We start from the raw sequence: 17469 nt of genomic DNA, 5'->3' as shown, positions 1-17469 counted from the left end.
TTCATACATTACAGAATATTCTGAAATTAATACCAGGAATGATAAATAGCGAATTCTATTAAAAGGAAAAATGAAAACAAATAACTTGAAAGCTATATATAGAGAGGAACATTAATTGGAAATTGATGTCCAATAAAGCATTATGAAAGAGACAGAAAATTTCGTTTTTAATGTTCATTTTTAACGACAGAAGGATGTAAATCTATTTACAAAATGAACTGAAACACACACTAGTATATTAAATGACGTAAAACTGATCAAGGGGTTTTAAAAATTGAATCCGCTCTGTGCAGTTTCAGTTGTTTTAAACTCCAACTGACCATCAGCTACTGCAGGTGTTGCCAATGTTGATTCCTGTGCCTCCTATAAAAAAAATCTTTTTATATGATATACAAGTACAGTTATTGGTAATTAAATACTAAATTTTTTATAAACTTTCTTACAGGTTCTGAGAAGAAAGTATCTATCATTGCAGTAGCTTTTTGATATACTTGTTCTACTTCATGATGCTGTAAAGCTTCTAATTTATCCAAACCTCCAACTTCTTCTATCATAATAGCTACTCTATCAACTTCTCCCATTTTTTCTGCTGCACTGCAGATGTTACTTAAACCGTCAAGAACAACAATTATTGTTTTCCAATCTTTAGCTTCTAAAAGATTGCAAAATGGCCCAAGCACTCCCAATTGTACTAATTGGGCTAATTGTTGTACTGATCCACTTGATGTCAAATTTGTTACTGCCCATGCTGCCTCCTTTTGAGATTTAAAATCTCCCTAAAAAATAAAATATATAATTATAATTAAATACATTATAATATTCTTAATAATTAATTAGTTAAAAAACATAATTTACACTCTTAACTTACACACTCTAGAACATGTATCAAAGGTGGTAACAATGCAGCATTTATAACTTCTTGAATTTGTTCCATGTTTCCAGCAGTAATATTACTGATAGTCCATGCTGCCTCTTTAACAATATTGAGGCGATGATGTTGTAGCAATAAACCTAAATATTGTAAACCACCTGCTTGTATTATCACATCTGTCTGTGCATCATTGCCTGTAACTATATTTCCAACAGACCGAAGTGCTGGTGTTAAGACTGTCACTTCAGTTGAACCGAGTAATTGTACAAGTTTTGGGATAACCCCACAATCAATAACTGCTTGTATTTTATCGTTAGGACCATCAGTAAGATATGAAAGAGCCCAGCAAGCATCAGCTATAGTGAAAAACTTGTTTATAGTTACAAGATTTAGATTTATATTTATAGTTAAAAATGCAGCAAATGTTAAATAAAAATAATCAATTTACCAAGTATGTCTTTGTCACTATTGCTCAGTAAACGATTTAGCACTGGAAGAGCGGTTCTCACAACATCAAATGGAGGTGGAGGATTTTTATTACGACACAAATTTGATAATGTCCAAACAATGTTACGTGTAAATGTTATCTGCAATGATAACAAACTTAATAATACTATTATACCTTCATTAAAATAAATAGGTATATTGTACATACAGAAGTGTCAGGTTTAATTAACTCTAATAAAAGTGGCATAGCATCAGTTCCAAGAACAAGATCTCGAGCCATTGCTCCATCTCCAGCAATGTTTCCAAGTGCCCATACGGCTTGTTCAGCAACATTAGGTGATGCAGATTTAAGTAATGCAACCAATTTTGGTATAGCACCATGTTTAATAACAGCAAGAGTTTGTTCTGTTGTACCAGATGCTACATTCGTTAAAGCCCACGCTGCTTCAAATTGCAATGCATTGCTACAAATATTTAATATAAATAATACTTTACACATACACTGAATAAGATTAAAACAAAATTATTATATATATGTATATATATATATATATATACTTGTGATGATAATCCAAAAATTCAACACATAGTGGAACAATTCCACGCTGTATCATATTATCTATAGGTGGACTTTTTTCCCGGCTTAACATTTTTCTACATGTCTGCGTTGCTTGAAGTCGAATTGTTTCATCCAAAGATTTCATGCCATTAACAATTTCATCTATTGATGAAAGAAGTAAGTGATCACTTTCACTCACAGAGTTTTGTGATTCTTTGCCTATATTTAAATTTCTCCGTTTTAGTAACTGTTCATCTTTCCTAGCTTTACGTAATTCCACTGATATTTCATTTCTTCTTCTACGTGCTTCCTATAATAGTAATTTGTACAACATTGCATAAAACAATAATTCAAAAATTCATTTTTACATATATGGAATATATTTGTTCATTAAAGAATGTAACATAATATTTTATATATTTTTATAAATTATGTGCTTTATAAATATATAATTGATTAACTTACTTCATGTTTATAATTGAATTTAAAATTAGCTTTACGACTATGGCAATCAGCTTCTGGTGCAGGCATTTTCGTATCTTAAGCAAATTAGATCTAAATTTTCTTCTGTAAAAATATAAGTAGTATGAATCACTAATGTATGCAATTAAAAAATAGGATGTAACTTTTAATAAAATTCTACAATATATAATTAAAAGAATATGAAGTTTGTTCTTTCCCACCTACTAATTATATACGTAATGACTTCGGCGTAATTGCATGTAATGATTGTGATATCCTGTCAGATAGCCTAGTATAAATGCGAACACTGTATTATATTGTAAATCGCATTAAAATATTACGCTAAATATTTTAAATCTACGTTTCCTAACGGTTATTTACTATTTTTTTTCAGCTCTTCTCAACGTTATATGACATCTATCTATAGTGTAATTTTAAGTATATATTAAAGTTGAAAAATTTCACTTACTGAAAGTATGTCAATAAATATTAAGATACGCAGAATAAATGATGGTTTATCGAACACTTCATGAGCCGATCGCGACCCGCGCGTTAAAGGTACAATGGCTGCTAAAGAATTTTCTTTGTACTTAGAACCTGTTGCTGTTAATCGAAGGACGTAAAAGAAATTATTGTTTATACCTTCAACCAACTAGAACTTCCATCCGTGTATGACGAAATATCGTATTGAATCATGATTGGTGGTTGCAATTATGATGAGATGTGATTGGTTGTTCAATATTCAACGTTTAATTTTTAAATGAAAACAAATTAATCAAAGTACCATTTATCTTCATGAATTTCATACTAATCTATATAATTAAAATAAAATAATCTATTTAACTTTTATAATCTTTTACTAATCTTCATGATAGTTTTAAAAAATGAAGATATAAATTGTACTTGAAAAATTAATCGTAACGGGACATTTTAGCAATATTTTAAATTTACGTTTTTTCATTGCCTTCTAGTGTTTACTATTAAAATTAGAAAGCGAATTTTTTATAATTACATTATTAATGTTAATTATTACATTATTAATAAGTAGTACATTAGTATAGTATATTACATTATTAGTTTAATTATAATAATAGTTAAAGCAAGATTAAGTCAGTATTATACAAAATATACATTTACAGACATACATACTTATAAGTAGAAGATAATAGATAGATAAAAAGATAAAGAAATTCATATTACGAGCAATAAATAATTTGATTTCCATTTAATATATAAAATTATTAACACACTGTACAAAGATTAATAAATATAAGACGTAATAAACATTACAAAAGAAATAACATTATAATATTACATATCTTACATAAACTTAGTAGATTCCTTTACTTTTCTTTATTTACAATATTATAAAATATTACAATATTAAATATATGTGCAAAAACATCTTATGGTATACATCTTATGAGGTATACGTATATTTTAATTGTAAAAATTTCTAGTTGGTTAATACTACATTGTGTCTTAATTAATTTTTTTATTTCAGTTTATAATTTATATAATATAAAATAACAGTATATAAGTTTGAACATTTTTGTTAAGTTAGGGATATTATTGTACGTTTTGCAAGCTTTTTCATGTGATACATGACTCCAGAGTTTTTCTGACAGCATCACGTGCATAGGGGATATAAGATAAGGAATACCAAGTCATTGCCAATGATTGAATAATTATAAACATAAGAGCCAACCCAGGATTCTTCAACTAAAAATATGCATATTAATTGAGTTAAATGTTATTTTATATAGGGAATAATATTCATGTATAACAAACTTTATTATGTTATACTTACATGCAAAGCTGCAAATAATGTCATTACAATTGCGATAAATACTAAAACAGTTGCCACGACTCTTGTTGGAGCAAACATCTTCTTAAACTGATTGAATGGACCCATCAAAAAGCATGTGCTATGAATAAAATAAAAAATATTTTTCTTTTATCAGAATTATATGATTATACTCAACTATAAATTTCATTGAAAACAAATATTATATGTAATTATAATAAAATAAAGGATTATTAGGAAAATGATTACACTGAATCTATGCTAATCTAATTTTTGTAGTTCTTGTTATACTATATTAACGAATTCACTGAATTATTCATTGTTGAGGCCCCTTAAGTAAAGAAGCAGATTATAAAGAAAATGTATCATGTAAATACTTAGATATAAGTTTAATGATATTTGATTTTAATATATTATTTTACCTTGCTAATGAGATAATATTGCCTAATGTATAAAATACAGCAAATACTGTGAGTCCTTTGTGTAAAAATAAGGCAAAGGATCCAAGGAAGGAGCAGAGGATACCAACAATAAAGCAAATAGCAAAACCTTTTATTCGAGTAGACCAACTTAATGTAGATTGATCCATAACCTAAAAATAAAAATTTATACAATTTATCTTAAATTTAAAAATTCTTCACGTGTTGATATATACAGTTATGTTGAAAAATATACACAACTTTGCATCCTGTTTTAATCTACAAGCTTACCAAAGAATCCACATCTGTATTCCATTAAAAATTGTATGCATTCATAACAATAATTCCATATGAATAAAATAAAATTATATGTATATCAAAAAACTAATATTATTAATAATTATATAACTTTAATATGACATTAATTACCTGAGTAATAATACCACTTTCTTCATCGCATTGATCGTTACCACTTAAAGCTCTCCTTAACTTATCCATCGTCTGTTTCAAATTAATTAACTATTATTTTTTTAAAAATAACGCTTTTACTTTAATATTTTTAAATCAATACACTATCCTTTCATAAAATTAAAAACGATCTGTCTTTCGTAAATATGATTCATTTCAACATTCAACTATGATTATTATAATATAAATATTATTAAAATTGAAGAAACGATAATCTAATACAAAATGTTACAAAATTTTTCACGCGGGAATGAATACTATACTATGCGGAACAGCTGTTCCCTATAAGCTGTACAATTGAATACATGCTTTATTTATCATAAAGATGCTCCTTTTATCTTGAATGTAAACACGTAGATATACAGGATGTCTTTAAAAGGCATTCAGTGATGCAACATAATAAATTTTTCAAGACCTATAAAATTGAAATTTTTAAACTATATAAACAATTAGTTATTTTATTTATAGGTTGGGATGATAAGAAGTACATGATACATAACTTTGGTTCGGCTATGTATCAATATTATCTGTATTGTGATACAATAAAGTAAATCACAAGTTACATTTAGCATACTTGTAAAATAAATTATTTTAATACAAAAATTCGATATACATAGTATTTTTATATGTCTAAACTGGTAGTGTAAAATATAATTAAATCTTCAAATACTTAACATTCTTTTATATATATATACATATACATGTATAGTAAATATTTTTATCACATTTTAATAAATGTAACTGTTATAAAATTAAAAAGTACATAATAGTGATGTACAATTAGTATATGTACATTTTATTATGTAAATATTTTTTTGGAACAAGTGGATATTTTATGAACATGTAGATGAAATTCCATTTATGTAATCTGCTGCTTCTTCCTCTTCAATTTCTCTTAACACTGTTTGTATATCTGTGAGCGATAGGGATGCCTCTACCTAAAAAATTTTGTATATTTCTTACCATTCAAGATTTCAGTAGTCTCATAATAATAAAATATATAACTTACGTCAATGTAATTTAAAAGAATCAATGATGGACTTGTTGAACTATATTGAAATGGTTGTAGTAAGTATTCAACACCTAAATGTTTAGCAAGTTTTTGCCATCCTTGTGTTTTGTCTAAAAGGGTAGATAATTCTTTTTTGTGTTCATCATTTAACCAACTTGTTTGTAAATTTTCATCTTTTAATTCTAACTTTGTAGCAACTGAACACATTTCGCTTGTGGTTTCCCCAGGTTGATCATTAAAAAGCTGTAAAATCTTTATAAAAAATGTATTTTTTATTAAAAACCTTACTATAACTGCGCATGATAATAAATTTTTAAATCAATATTTTCACATATATATATAAAATAATAATTACGTCTGGTTTATTCATAGCTAAATCAAATGATGACTGCCCAATAGTTCCTTCTATATTTTCGTCTTCTGAATCTACTTCGACTTTCACATTAATGTGTGATTCGTTCTTTTCGTCCACCTATTGAAGAAATCAAATAAAGGATATTATATATCATCTGAAGCATCCGAAATTAGAATAAAATATTTTTTACAGAAAAAAATAATGTACATCATCTGACTTCCGATTATGATTTTGAATATGCGGATCTGCACCATGTTGTATTAGTAATGCACACAGTTCTTTTGCTCGTGTTCCTGTATGTACAACTGCAGTATGCAAAGCAGTATTTCCACTAAAGTTTCTTTTATTCACAAGTATATTTGTCTATAATAGTAACAATATTTAAATCAAAAATATATTATAATCATAATTAATAATTGTATTGTGTATTTATATTAAAATAATAAGTAACATACCTTTTTGAGTAAATATTCAACTACATTTTTATGTCCACCTTCAACAGCTATATGTAATGCTGTTCGACCATAAGACATATCAGTATTATTTACATTTGCTCCAGCACGAATAAGTGAACATACTGCATCGTATGACCCTGCTTCAGCTGCAAGATGTAATGGCGTCCATCCAGCATCATTGTGTGCTTCAATGTCTATTCCTTTTTCAACTAGTAATACATCAACACACAACCCAGCGTCGGGGACTAAAATATATAGGTGCATTAAAATGACTATTAATTGTAGGTATTTTAACATTTTTTTTTAAATCTCCTTTTCTGGAATTTTTTAAGCACTAGATTCTATTTTTATCTATCATAAATAAATTATAGCAATTATGAAATACGAGACAAAAATTTATGATATAAAGAAATAGGAATTAATTTAGTTTACATATATTTATTATATGTAATTGTATGTTAGTTTTACTTCTTAATAATTTAACATACTTTTTACTGCTGCATGTAGTGGAGAGAATCCATGCTCATCTGTTCGATTTGGATCAGCTCCAAGTATAAGTAATGCTTTTGCAATTTCAGGTTGGTTTTGTAAAACTGCATAATGCAATGGGGTCTAAAAATAAGATATTATATCTATTAAACTATATTCAGTACATTTATAAATATCCTAATTGGTAATGTTAAAATCAATTTAAAATTAATGTAAATATTTTATAAATATTTTAAAAAGTATATTTACTTTTCCAGAACTATTTTGGCTATTAACCAGCGTTTTACAATCCTTATTAGTACATAATAACATTAACAGGTATTTAATAATATCACGTTGTCCATATCGAAGTGCTGCATGTAACGGCGAATCCCCATATGTTGATCGATCTCTGAGTAGTTTTTGGACATGTTCTTTTACATTTTTTACATCCATTTTCATACATTGCATAATTTCAATAAGTATATTTTTAGCGAACATTACATCATCCTGACGCTAATAAGAGAATATTCACATTATTTATTAATTCAAAAATATCTTATAAATGACTTAATATAAATTGAAAATAGAAGAAATATATACTTGTACAGTTGATAGGCCATCAGTGGTTAACATGTCCTCTTCACCATTAACAAGGAATTTTAAATAATCTACAAAATGATGCAATTAAAATTTTTCAATAAATTCTATCTTAAGAAAGAAAAAGAGATTGCTTACTTACTGTCAACATCTATATCTTTCAGAAAATCTTTGCACACTGGTGTTGGGGGACCTTCAGATAATAATTTTATTATTTCTTTAGATAATTCTCGACTGCTATTACTTAAGAGTTCTGATGTATTTTCATTTCCAATACAATTGGGACTTGATAGTATATGTGATAATTCCGAACTTCCAGAATGAGATATTCGTTGACGTTTCCTACCTAAACATTTATTACTGCTATTTTGAATGTGCGATTAGAGTTGCGTCGGCTTATGTCAAAATCTTGTAAGTTTGTAACCACATATGTATGTTCAAGTACTTGCTATCCGACTTGATTACCTCCCAACCTGAATTTAACCCAAAGATACCTTTAGGTGTTTGACATAATTATGTGATTTTCAACTTCCAGGATCTTGACTCAACACGAACCTATCTTTAAGTATCTGTACATCCCTTAATATTTATTTATTACCTATAATTCTATCACTTGGTTTGTAATAAAATTTCTTTGGTTCAGAACAACCTCCATCAGATGGCCGTTCTAACTGAATGAAAACTTCTTTTGTCGTTGTGATATTTTGATCTTTATATGGTGGTGTTCTATAAATATATATATATACACATATATACATATATACATATATAAGCTATTATATATTTTATTTGTATGTCAAAAGTTAAGGTAGCCTGTCCCTAATACACAACTTACCGAAATACAATAGCATATTGATGATGCACATCCAATTCTGAAAAACGTCCATATGCACTCCAAATTTCACAATCATCCTCATTTAATTCAAAAAATTTTATTTTAATATTTTCTGCAACAAAAAATATTGTATTAAAAGTATTTGTATAAAATTACGTTACTGCTTTTTATATTTTGTAAATCAATAAACTAATTTAATAATTACTTTTTCCTACTTTTTCTACCAGTATGAATACTTCTTCTGCTCCCTCAACACTACTAGTGTGTTTATCAATTCTGCATATTTTAAGTTCTCCAGTTAATGCACTCTCTATCAAATTATATTTTTTCAATTATTTTGCTTCTATAAGATGTATTTTTAAATATTCTATTATTTTTCACTTACTAAGATTATTAATAGCATGTGAATATACAGGTTCTGTTATCGGCCTCATAATTCCATGATCATCTAAGATGAATGCTTGAAAGCACAGTGCAACACTATTCAAATTCATACATTTTTGATAATTTTCAGCATTGACTTTAATCTTTAAAGTAAAATGTACACTTAATTAAAAGCTTAGAAAAAATATGGGAGAGTATACTATAGAATATACATATATATTAATATAGTTAATATAAATTATAAGGTATTAAAATAACATACTTGTGCTTCCTCTCTAGTAGTAAGAATTGCCTTCATATTTTCAAGTTTCTTTTTCTCTAAAGCTTCAGCTTGCATCTTTTTTATAAGTTCATCTCTAATATGCCTTTTTCCTGTGTGTATAATTGCCATTCCATGGAATCTAGATATCATATAATACTAGCGATGTATAATACAAAATAGTAATAACATATCAGATTTTAATATATAACATAAAATTTACAAAAAATATAGTATGTAACACATGTAATATATAATATATTATATAACATACATTGCAGTATATCCAATTTCAGAAGATACTGTGATATGATGTGGATCATCATAATCGTGACCACCATCTCTACGAATTAATCTATGAGCATGAGGAATTCTGGGACTTCCTTCGTCAGATGTAACAAGTGTACACCGTATTATTGCAGACTCCAGGAAATTATTTAACTAAATGAAGTATTAGTGTTATTTATTTATTATTTAAATAATTTAAAAACTCAAGATGTCTGATCTTTTTTATCAATATTAGATAAACATTATAAGAATAGAATGACAGATATATACTTGTACTGTTGGTGCATTCTTGTGACGATTAATAGCACTATTTGATCCCACTAAACTTCCATGTGTTCCTACCATTTCTGATTTGTATCGAAATCTAAATTTTTCTATAGGTTGTTCCAAGATTGTTATAGATGGCTCTCCAATAACTTAAACAAAGCAATGATATATTTTCCAGTACCTTTATGCAAAAGAAGGAAATCGTATATCATAAAAGATATTGTACCTGTTGTATCATTTAATGTTAAAAATTCATTGCCCTGTAATGGTGACAATGTAGTAGACATAGGTGAATTGACGCTCGCTGTCGCTTGAGATCCACTAAGTGGACTATAAACACCTTGATTGTTCATTGCTTGTAAATCTTAAAGAGAATCATATATGTATATGTAAATGAATATTTCTATGTCATATGTACATATATATATTTCAAATAATCTATTATATGAATTCACATTGAACATTTGTTTAAAGTACTGAAATTAAAAGTAAATTAACAATTACCACATTCATAAGAATAAAAATCCAGATTTTCAGAAATTGGAACTGCGTAATTCTCGTAAACTTCAGGCATTATGTGTTATTAAAAAATTATCACACAACTAAATAATTATTCACTACTTCAAATATAATATTTATAAATATGACGATGTTTATATTGGACAATACATAACTATATAAAAAAGTTTACAAAAATAACAGAAGATTTAACAGTTCGGTACACCTCTTTAAATACTCACGTACTCACCGAACGTGAATATTTCTTATCTCAATTGTATATCCCAATATAACCTTGATGCTAATGTAGGTTTTTCCCCGTTAAGTAACCAATCATTCTTTAGAAATGGATTTTCCGTAAGAAAGGGCTGTAACAAGCAGTTAAAAAGCCCCACTTTATGTTATGGTTTTATACGAATCTTATAAGTAATATTAGAAATTTTTAATATTTTGTATTTGTTTACTAATTATGGAAAATGATTGTGTTTTTTTCTTCTTTATTCAATTTCATATATATATACATACAAAATTCTCACATGATATTAGCCGCTCCTGCAAAAACGTAATCAAATGTAATCGAAAGTACATTTCATAAAATTGACAAATGTTAATGGTGGGGATACCTTGTAAATACATGCGTATGTATGTATACGTACGAATCAGAAAGGCATGTTCATATAGTGTCAGACAAGGCATTAGTACACTTCAAGTACGTATTTCGTAGAGTAAAGTTTGTAAATACTTTAAAGTAATTCAGAAACGATGTCTCTCAAGAGCGAAAAGATCGGTATAATTGGCAGGTAATAAAGACAAATAGATAAATAGAATGTAATTAATAATATTAATTATTTCTTACATATATTTAGCTTTATTAATAACAAATGAACAATATAATGACTTATACACAATTATATTCCATATAACTTGGTTTTAATATCATAAAATAATTTGCAACTAGTAATTATTTAAATACGAATTTCATCAGAATATTTCATGGAAAATATATCATCCTAATCCGTTTTATAATATTATATATCTAATATTTTTTGTATTTGATATAATGTATACAGGGTGGATCAGGTAAATGGGAGAATCTAAATATATGTCTTATTTGTTGTCATATAAGAAAACTTCTCAGAAAAAAGTTGCATTTTTTTAAAAAGTTGTTAAAAACTTGTAATTACTACAAATAGTTTTTTAGTGATTATTTTTCACGAGATCTTAAGGTCACTGATATTATTTTGTTGATAATTCTATACTTATTTCTGGATATTTTTGTAGAATGTGAAGAAACAAATTTAATTTCAAACAATAATTTAAACAAATTTATAGAATTATAGCATTCTGATCATTTAGTTTTGAGATACTTGCGTTTAAATCTATTAAAATTTTACGCAATATCTCAGGTTACGCAATACGCTTTTATCTGTGGGGTAAATAAAAACATTTAGTCTATCGCGATAAACGAACATCGGAGAACACGAAGGAAAGAATTATAATTGCAGGTACATCCATAATCTACAAGAATTAGAAAATATGCACGAAGAAATGCTTAAAAAATTCCAGTTACCATAGCAACAAATTATCAATTGATGGTTATTTCTCATTTTTCTCATTTCGGAACATTTGTAACCGAAATATCAATGAATTGTGAAAATATTTTCTAATGATAATTAATGCTTACGTTTTAATACGAATGTGTGACAAATATGTGCTATGTAAATTGAAATGTCACATAATTAGAAACAAATATCTCAGAAATATATAATCCGAAGGATATGATTCTGTAGGTCGTGAACTTGTTTTTTACGGTTTGCAAAAATATCCAAAGATAAATATATTGTTAAAAGAATAATCCCAAAAATGTATTTTCAGTATTACATGTGTTCCTTGGAACAGTACAACTTTCTTCTGAGAAGTTTTTTTATACAACAACAAATAATACAGATATTTATAGTCTGTCCAACAAGACGAGGCAATAAAATTTGATTGCTGCGACTACAGACGGTAGATGATCCCATTTAACTGGTTCATCATCTATAACTTATTAATTAAAAATATATAAGTACAAAATCTTTTTAACGAATATACAAAACTATATTGGTAATAATAATTGTTTACACAAGAAACTAGAAGATTGCATTTATCTACAAAATATTTTTAAATTATAATTCATAAACAATTTAGAAATCATGGTGCTGATGCTCTGAATTAAATCTTCTTTGATAAGATAATATTGTAAAAATTTACTGATAAACAGTAGAGGATTACATACGCTTTTTGGTATAACAATATATAGCTACATATATATAATTTATTATTATGTAAATATCAAATATAATATTTCACTTAAATAACACAATGAAAAATAACAAATTATAAGATTAGAAAATATATTAATATTGGGCATACCGAATTTTCTTAAACTATTTTAGCGGTCTAATCGGTCGCAGTTGGGCGATGCTTTTTGCTAGTGTAGGATACGAAGTAATTATTTATGACATTGTAAAAGAACAAATCAATCGTGCTCTCGAAGATATTCACCAGCAATTGAAGCGTCTTGAAAGTAACAATCTTTTGAGAGGTTCACTTACTGCGGATCAGCAAATTAAATTAATTAAAGGTTCGCTCTTATGTTTATGGGTAATATATATATATATATATATTCATAGAATTGATATTCGAGTAAATATAACTGTAATCTATTATTGAGATCAATTTAATTAATTATTAACAGGATCGTCTAACTTAACGGAAGTTGTAAAAGGAGCTAAATTTATACAAGAATGCGTTCCCGAAAATTTATCATTAAAACTTAAGGTTTACAACGAGCTTGACAACTTAGTTGATAATAAAGTAATTTTATCTTCTTCAACGTCTACCTTCCGTCCATCCTTATTTAGCGAAAAGTTAAAACATCGTGAACAAATTATTGTGTCACATCCAGTATGTATGCTTTTCTATTCTATATGTATATGAAATAAAATAAATATGTATTATATTTAGCTTAAAACATTTCCTGCAATAACTAAAGATATATATTGTTTTAAATATAGGTAAATCCTCCGTACTATGTGCCACTTGTAGAAATCGTGCCAGCTCCTTGGACGCGTGCTGAGATACCAATACAAACAAAAGCTATTATGACTGAAATAGGTCAAACGCCTGTTGTATTTTCTAGAGAAATTGATGGTTTTGCACTTAACCGAATACAGTATGTACTTTTTTATAATATATTAACTTATTATTAATCTTTATATATTTATCAAAAAAATTTGGTTAGATATGCAATTTTAAATGAAGCGTGGAGACTAGTAGCCGATGGAATTTTAAGTGCAAAAGATATGGATGCAGTCATGAGTGAAGGTCTTGGAATGCGATATGCATTTCTCGGTGCTTTCGAAGCAGCACATTTAAATGCTGAAGGTAAAATTTTTTATTATTCAGCAAACAAAATTAATTTTGTAATTAATTTTTGTAAAACAAATTAGCAGCAAAGCTATCCCTTTATTTAGTTCCTCATGCAATTTTTTTTCGCGGATAAAAATCGCGTAAATGAAATCTGCCAGTACAATAAAAATAGATACCTCGTAAAGTGACAAGGAGACTGTATGAAAGTACCATCTAAATAAAAACATAATGGCAATAAGTAATGCAATAAATCACTTCATTTCAGGCATGAAAAAGTACTGTGAAACGTACAAAAATTCAATTTATGATGTAAGTATGACATTCGGTCCAGTTCCAAAATTTGAAGGTGAGATGGCAGAAAAGATTAGCAATGAATTAAATGAGATGTGTCCGCTAGAGAAGCTTCAAGAAAGACGTGCATGGAGAGATGAAGCTTTGACCAAGTTATCCTTATTAAAGAAGGAATTGAATAATAAGTAAAAATATTCCTAGCATAGCAACATATGTTAAAACTGAGCTTGTTGTTTATTAACTAATAAAGTAAAATGAGTAATGTGTGTTTAAAAGCTAATTCGTGTTATTCGTTTTTTTATTAATACCTGTTGATATATAGATACATATTAAAATAATAGAATGTGTATAATATATATAAAGTATATAAAGTAACAATATAAAATAGTAAAACAGTAGAATGAATAAAAGAGTTTATAGTTTTCAATATTAATACTATAATAATAATTGACATGTATTTATCCGGTAGATATGTATTTATCATGCTATGCATGGTATGTATGCGTAGCATATGCTAACATGGAACCAAACAGAGCAGATCCCTAACTTTATAGGTTCTTGTATATGCTAGCGCGGAAGTTCAGCATTTGTCCGTATGATGGAGCACCTGTATTGTGGCACACCTAAAACATGGGCGCAAGTACTCTTATTTCCTTTTTCGTCATATAAACAAGTCTCGTCGGATTAGATCACAGTTAAGTACAGATCTGGAAATTCCAGTGGAGAGATAAGGACTTGAGATAATCTTACGCATCAGAAAATGTTTCTGAAGTAAGGCGCTTCAATCGATTTGTTAGGTTTTGTCATGCAACGCCACTTGTGTTTGCAACTTGCGATATGATCAATTTTACAGCTGAACTCTATCCTATTATATAAGTCAACATTTTTTTAAACATTCTTCTGTATCACATGAAATTTATTCTAGATACATTGAAAAAATTTATGAGCAGTAGTTTAATTTACATTCTTTGCTTTCGGTGGTAAGGATGGCGAAAGTGGCGTTAAATGCAAAAGTCTAACAGATCTTCTGCAGTGCTATGACCAGCGGCCAATTTCTAAAGCATTTACGACCGTATGCAGAACGATATCCGGTGTTGTTGCCATATTGATATTTTTTGGCTTCATTTGACAGATGCTTGCTTTATGTTTTTGACATTTTTGGTATAAGAGTGTCCAGACTGGTAACTTTGGTTTAGATTAGTATATGTATGTGACCCTAACTATGGCTACATTAAATTCTACGGATAATATCAAATATATTTATCAATTGCCATTTTTTGCACGATCGGAGATTTGTAAAATACTTAATCAAAATGATAAATGGGAAGAACTTGCTGGTAAGTTCCAATAATATAATTTTAATAATTAAAATTGTATTTAGTATAATTTAGCAATACTTCATAAAAGGTTCTAGTAAAAAGTTTAACATTAAATGGGAATTCATTTAGGAACATGGATGAAATATGATGTATTGACAATACAGAGTTTGCGAAAAGAAAAAAATCCAACGGATGAATTACTAACAATGTGGGGTCACTATAATCATACAATATTGGAATTGTTTGTGCTGTTATCTAGAATGCAGCATTATCAATCTATGGTACCATTGAAATCATTTGTCGAAGAGAAATTTCATAAATTACTTTATAATGGAGAAGGAAATCTCCATAGAATACTTGGGAAACGCTTGAATAAAAACACAAAAGATTTAAAGATTGGAACACAGAATTTTAATCAAATTGCACCACCAGAACCAAATATGCCGAAGATTATTGTAGAGAAAAATACTAGGGAGGAATCCCATAAAATTTTAAATCGACCTATGCAAGCCATGCATGTTGGAGTTGTTCCAAGTAATTCTAACAACTTACTTGTTGCTTCTCTAGCAGCAGCAAATCCTGCATTAGGTTCTTTACAACGTACTCCAACTAGCGGAAGAAAAGATAATGATGCTATCATTTTCTCAGCAGAAGCAGCTATACCCCATGTTCCTTATAGTGAACTAAGTATAGCTACCAATGAATGGAACTTATATAATATATTAGGGAGAGGTGGCTTTGGGACTGTGTATAGAGGTAATCAGGATAGAAGCAATAAATTTTTTAATATATATTAATTTCATCTAAATAAACTGTTATATCTTTGTTATATAGGCACATGGAAAAATACAGCTGTAGCTATTAAGAAAATAGAAAAAAGAGGGACAGATTCTGATGAAAGTCATCTACTTCAACTTCAACAGTCCTTTAGAGAAATTAAAATTTTAAATTCTTGTAGGCATGAAAATATATTACCACTATATGCTTATAGTTTAGATGGCAAACTACCTTGTATTGTTTATCAGCTTATGAAAAATGGATCTTTAGAAGACCGGTTATTGTTAAAACAGAAAAGTCAGCCATTATCTTGGATCCAACGTCATGAAATAGCTAAAGGAGCTGCATGTGGTTTACAATATTTGCACACAGTTGGAGAAAAGCCCTTGATACATGGTGATATAAAGAGTGCTAATATTTTGCTTGATAAAAATTTAGAACCTAGAATTGGTGATTTTGGTTTAGCAAGAGAAGGTCCTGAAAGAGATTCTATGGAAGTAAGTTCTGTTCTAATGATAATATTATTGAAAAAATGTATGAAATATCTTGTTATTTATTATCATTATTATTTGTTTTATTATTATTTTTATTTCAGGTAAGCAAAATTCACGGCACTAGACCATATCTCCCAGAAGAATTTTTACATGGACGAAAATTATCTACGAAAGTCGATACATACAGCTATGGTATAGTTTTGTTTGAACTAGCTACTGGTTTACCAGCTTATGATAAATCTAGGTTGGGCAATAGGTTTCTAAAAGATTTTATTGACAATTGGGAAGACAAAGATCTTCCTTTGCTAATAGATAAAAAAGCAGGTGAGAAAGATAAACAGGTTTACAACAACCTAATGATTTTGGGAAAGTGGTGTACTAATCGTATGGCACAAAATAGACCTGAAATGGATTATGTATTCAAGAAACTAAATGATTTATAATTTGATCACGCTTTTATTTTTTATTTAAATTGTATGAGAATTTTATATGTTTCTATGTGAATATCTCGTAAATTGTATATATTTAATATTATAGTTTAGAAATTGGCAATATATAATGTTTATGATATGTAACTTTCTCATAGAATTGTAGTATATAATTTATGATTTTGTTACAATATAAACATGTGTATGTAACAAATTATTACCAATTCCTAAGGAATATTTGTAATTGTATGCTGTGTAATACTTTTGTTATAATTATATTAATATTTTTATTCTG

General features: G+C 28.0%; 5 protein-coding genes across 10 annotated transcripts; 2 read left to right on the top strand and 3 right to left on the bottom strand.

The window, feature by feature from the left end:
* Positions 1-143: 143 nt before the first annotated feature.
* On the bottom strand, positions 144-2969 carry LOC100651654 (importin subunit alpha). Of its 2 annotated transcripts, XM_012314578.3 has the most exons (9): positions 2809-2967; positions 2561-2628; positions 2343-2444; positions 1877-2187; positions 1527-1782; positions 1320-1458; positions 869-1227; positions 444-776; positions 144-363 (listed from the first exon to the last, which is right to left on the bottom strand). In XM_012314578.3, exons 3-9 carry the CDS (start codon positions 2406-2408, stop codon positions 268-270), a joined length of 1560 nt encoding a protein of 519 aa, XP_012169968.1. In that variant the 5' UTR covers positions 2409-2444; positions 2561-2628; positions 2809-2967; the 3' UTR covers positions 144-267. The 2 variants fall into 2 exon arrangements, with proteins under 2 accessions (XP_012169968.1, XP_003399525.1); XM_003399477.4 differs by lacking the exon at positions 2561-2628 and having other exon boundaries at positions 2809-2969.
* A 704-nt stretch (positions 2970-3673) lies between these two features.
* Positions 3674-5392, bottom strand: LOC100651049 (vesicle transport protein SFT2B). 2 transcript variants are annotated; one of them, XM_048411130.1, is made up of 5 exons: positions 4995-5390; positions 4857-4870; positions 4569-4738; positions 4150-4267; positions 3674-4061 (listed from the first exon to the last, which is right to left on the bottom strand). In XM_048411130.1, exons 3-5 carry the CDS (start codon positions 4733-4735, stop codon positions 3933-3935), a joined length of 414 nt encoding a protein of 137 aa, XP_048267087.1. In that variant the 5' UTR covers positions 4736-4738; positions 4857-4870; positions 4995-5390; the 3' UTR covers positions 3674-3932. The 2 variants fall into 2 exon arrangements, with proteins under 2 accessions (XP_048267087.1, XP_020721411.1); XM_020865752.2 differs by lacking the exon at positions 4857-4870 and having other exon boundaries at positions 4995-5392.
* Positions 5393-5592: 200 nt separating this feature from the next.
* On the bottom strand, positions 5593-10822 carry LOC100631072 (NF-kappa-B transcription factor relish). 2 transcript variants are annotated; one of them, XM_020865750.2, is made up of 18 exons: positions 10461-10822; positions 10183-10320; positions 9960-10105; positions 9676-9842; positions 9405-9543; positions 9144-9285; positions 8964-9068; positions 8759-8870; positions 8522-8649; positions 8066-8269; positions 7927-7994; positions 7594-7839; positions 7344-7467; positions 6856-7100; positions 6608-6763; positions 6401-6517; positions 6043-6297; positions 5593-5971 (listed from the first exon to the last, which is right to left on the bottom strand). In XM_020865750.2, the coding sequence occupies exons 1-18, from the start codon at positions 10528-10530 to the stop codon at positions 5867-5869; spliced, it is 2667 nt and encodes an 888-aa protein (XP_020721409.2). In that variant the 5' UTR covers positions 10531-10822; the 3' UTR covers positions 5593-5866. The 2 variants fall into 2 exon arrangements, with proteins under 2 accessions (XP_020721409.2, XP_020721410.2); XM_020865751.2 differs by having other exon boundaries at positions 10705-10822.
* A 251-nt stretch (positions 10823-11073) lies between these two features.
* LOC100650820 (lambda-crystallin homolog) lies at positions 11074-14436 on the top strand. Of its 2 annotated transcripts, none has more exons than XM_048411128.1 (6): positions 11074-11163; positions 12890-13077; positions 13192-13400; positions 13511-13668; positions 13738-13880; positions 14131-14436. In XM_048411128.1, the coding sequence occupies exons 1-6, from the start codon at positions 11099-11101 to the stop codon at positions 14343-14345; spliced, it is 978 nt and encodes a 325-aa protein (XP_048267085.1). In that variant the 5' UTR covers positions 11074-11098; the 3' UTR covers positions 14346-14436. The 2 variants fall into 2 exon arrangements, with proteins under 2 accessions (XP_048267085.1, XP_048267086.1); XM_048411129.1 differs by having other exon boundaries at positions 11098-11254.
* A 291-nt stretch (positions 14437-14727) lies between these two features.
* On the top strand, positions 14728-17448 carry LOC100650697 (serine/threonine-protein kinase pelle). 2 transcript variants are annotated; one of them, XM_048411127.1, is made up of 5 exons: positions 14728-14850; positions 15289-15493; positions 15605-16231; positions 16310-16749; positions 16848-17448. In XM_048411127.1, the coding sequence occupies exons 2-5, from the start codon at positions 15361-15363 to the stop codon at positions 17187-17189; spliced, it is 1542 nt and encodes a 513-aa protein (XP_048267084.1). In that variant the 5' UTR covers positions 14728-14850; positions 15289-15360; the 3' UTR covers positions 17190-17448. The 2 variants fall into 2 exon arrangements, with proteins under 2 accessions (XP_048267084.1, XP_012169964.2); XM_012314574.3 differs by having other exon boundaries at positions 14782-14927.
* Positions 17449-17469: the final 21 nt, after the last annotated feature.

The sequence above is a fragment of the Bombus terrestris genome, chromosome 12 (genome assembly GCF_910591885.1).
Source record: "Bombus terrestris chromosome 12, iyBomTerr1.2, whole genome shotgun sequence".
NCBI lineage: Eukaryota > Metazoa > Arthropoda > Insecta > Hymenoptera > Apidae > Bombus > Bombus terrestris.
The sequence above is the reverse complement of the archived record's forward strand: the minus strand, read 5'-3'. Positions and strand labels throughout refer to the sequence as shown.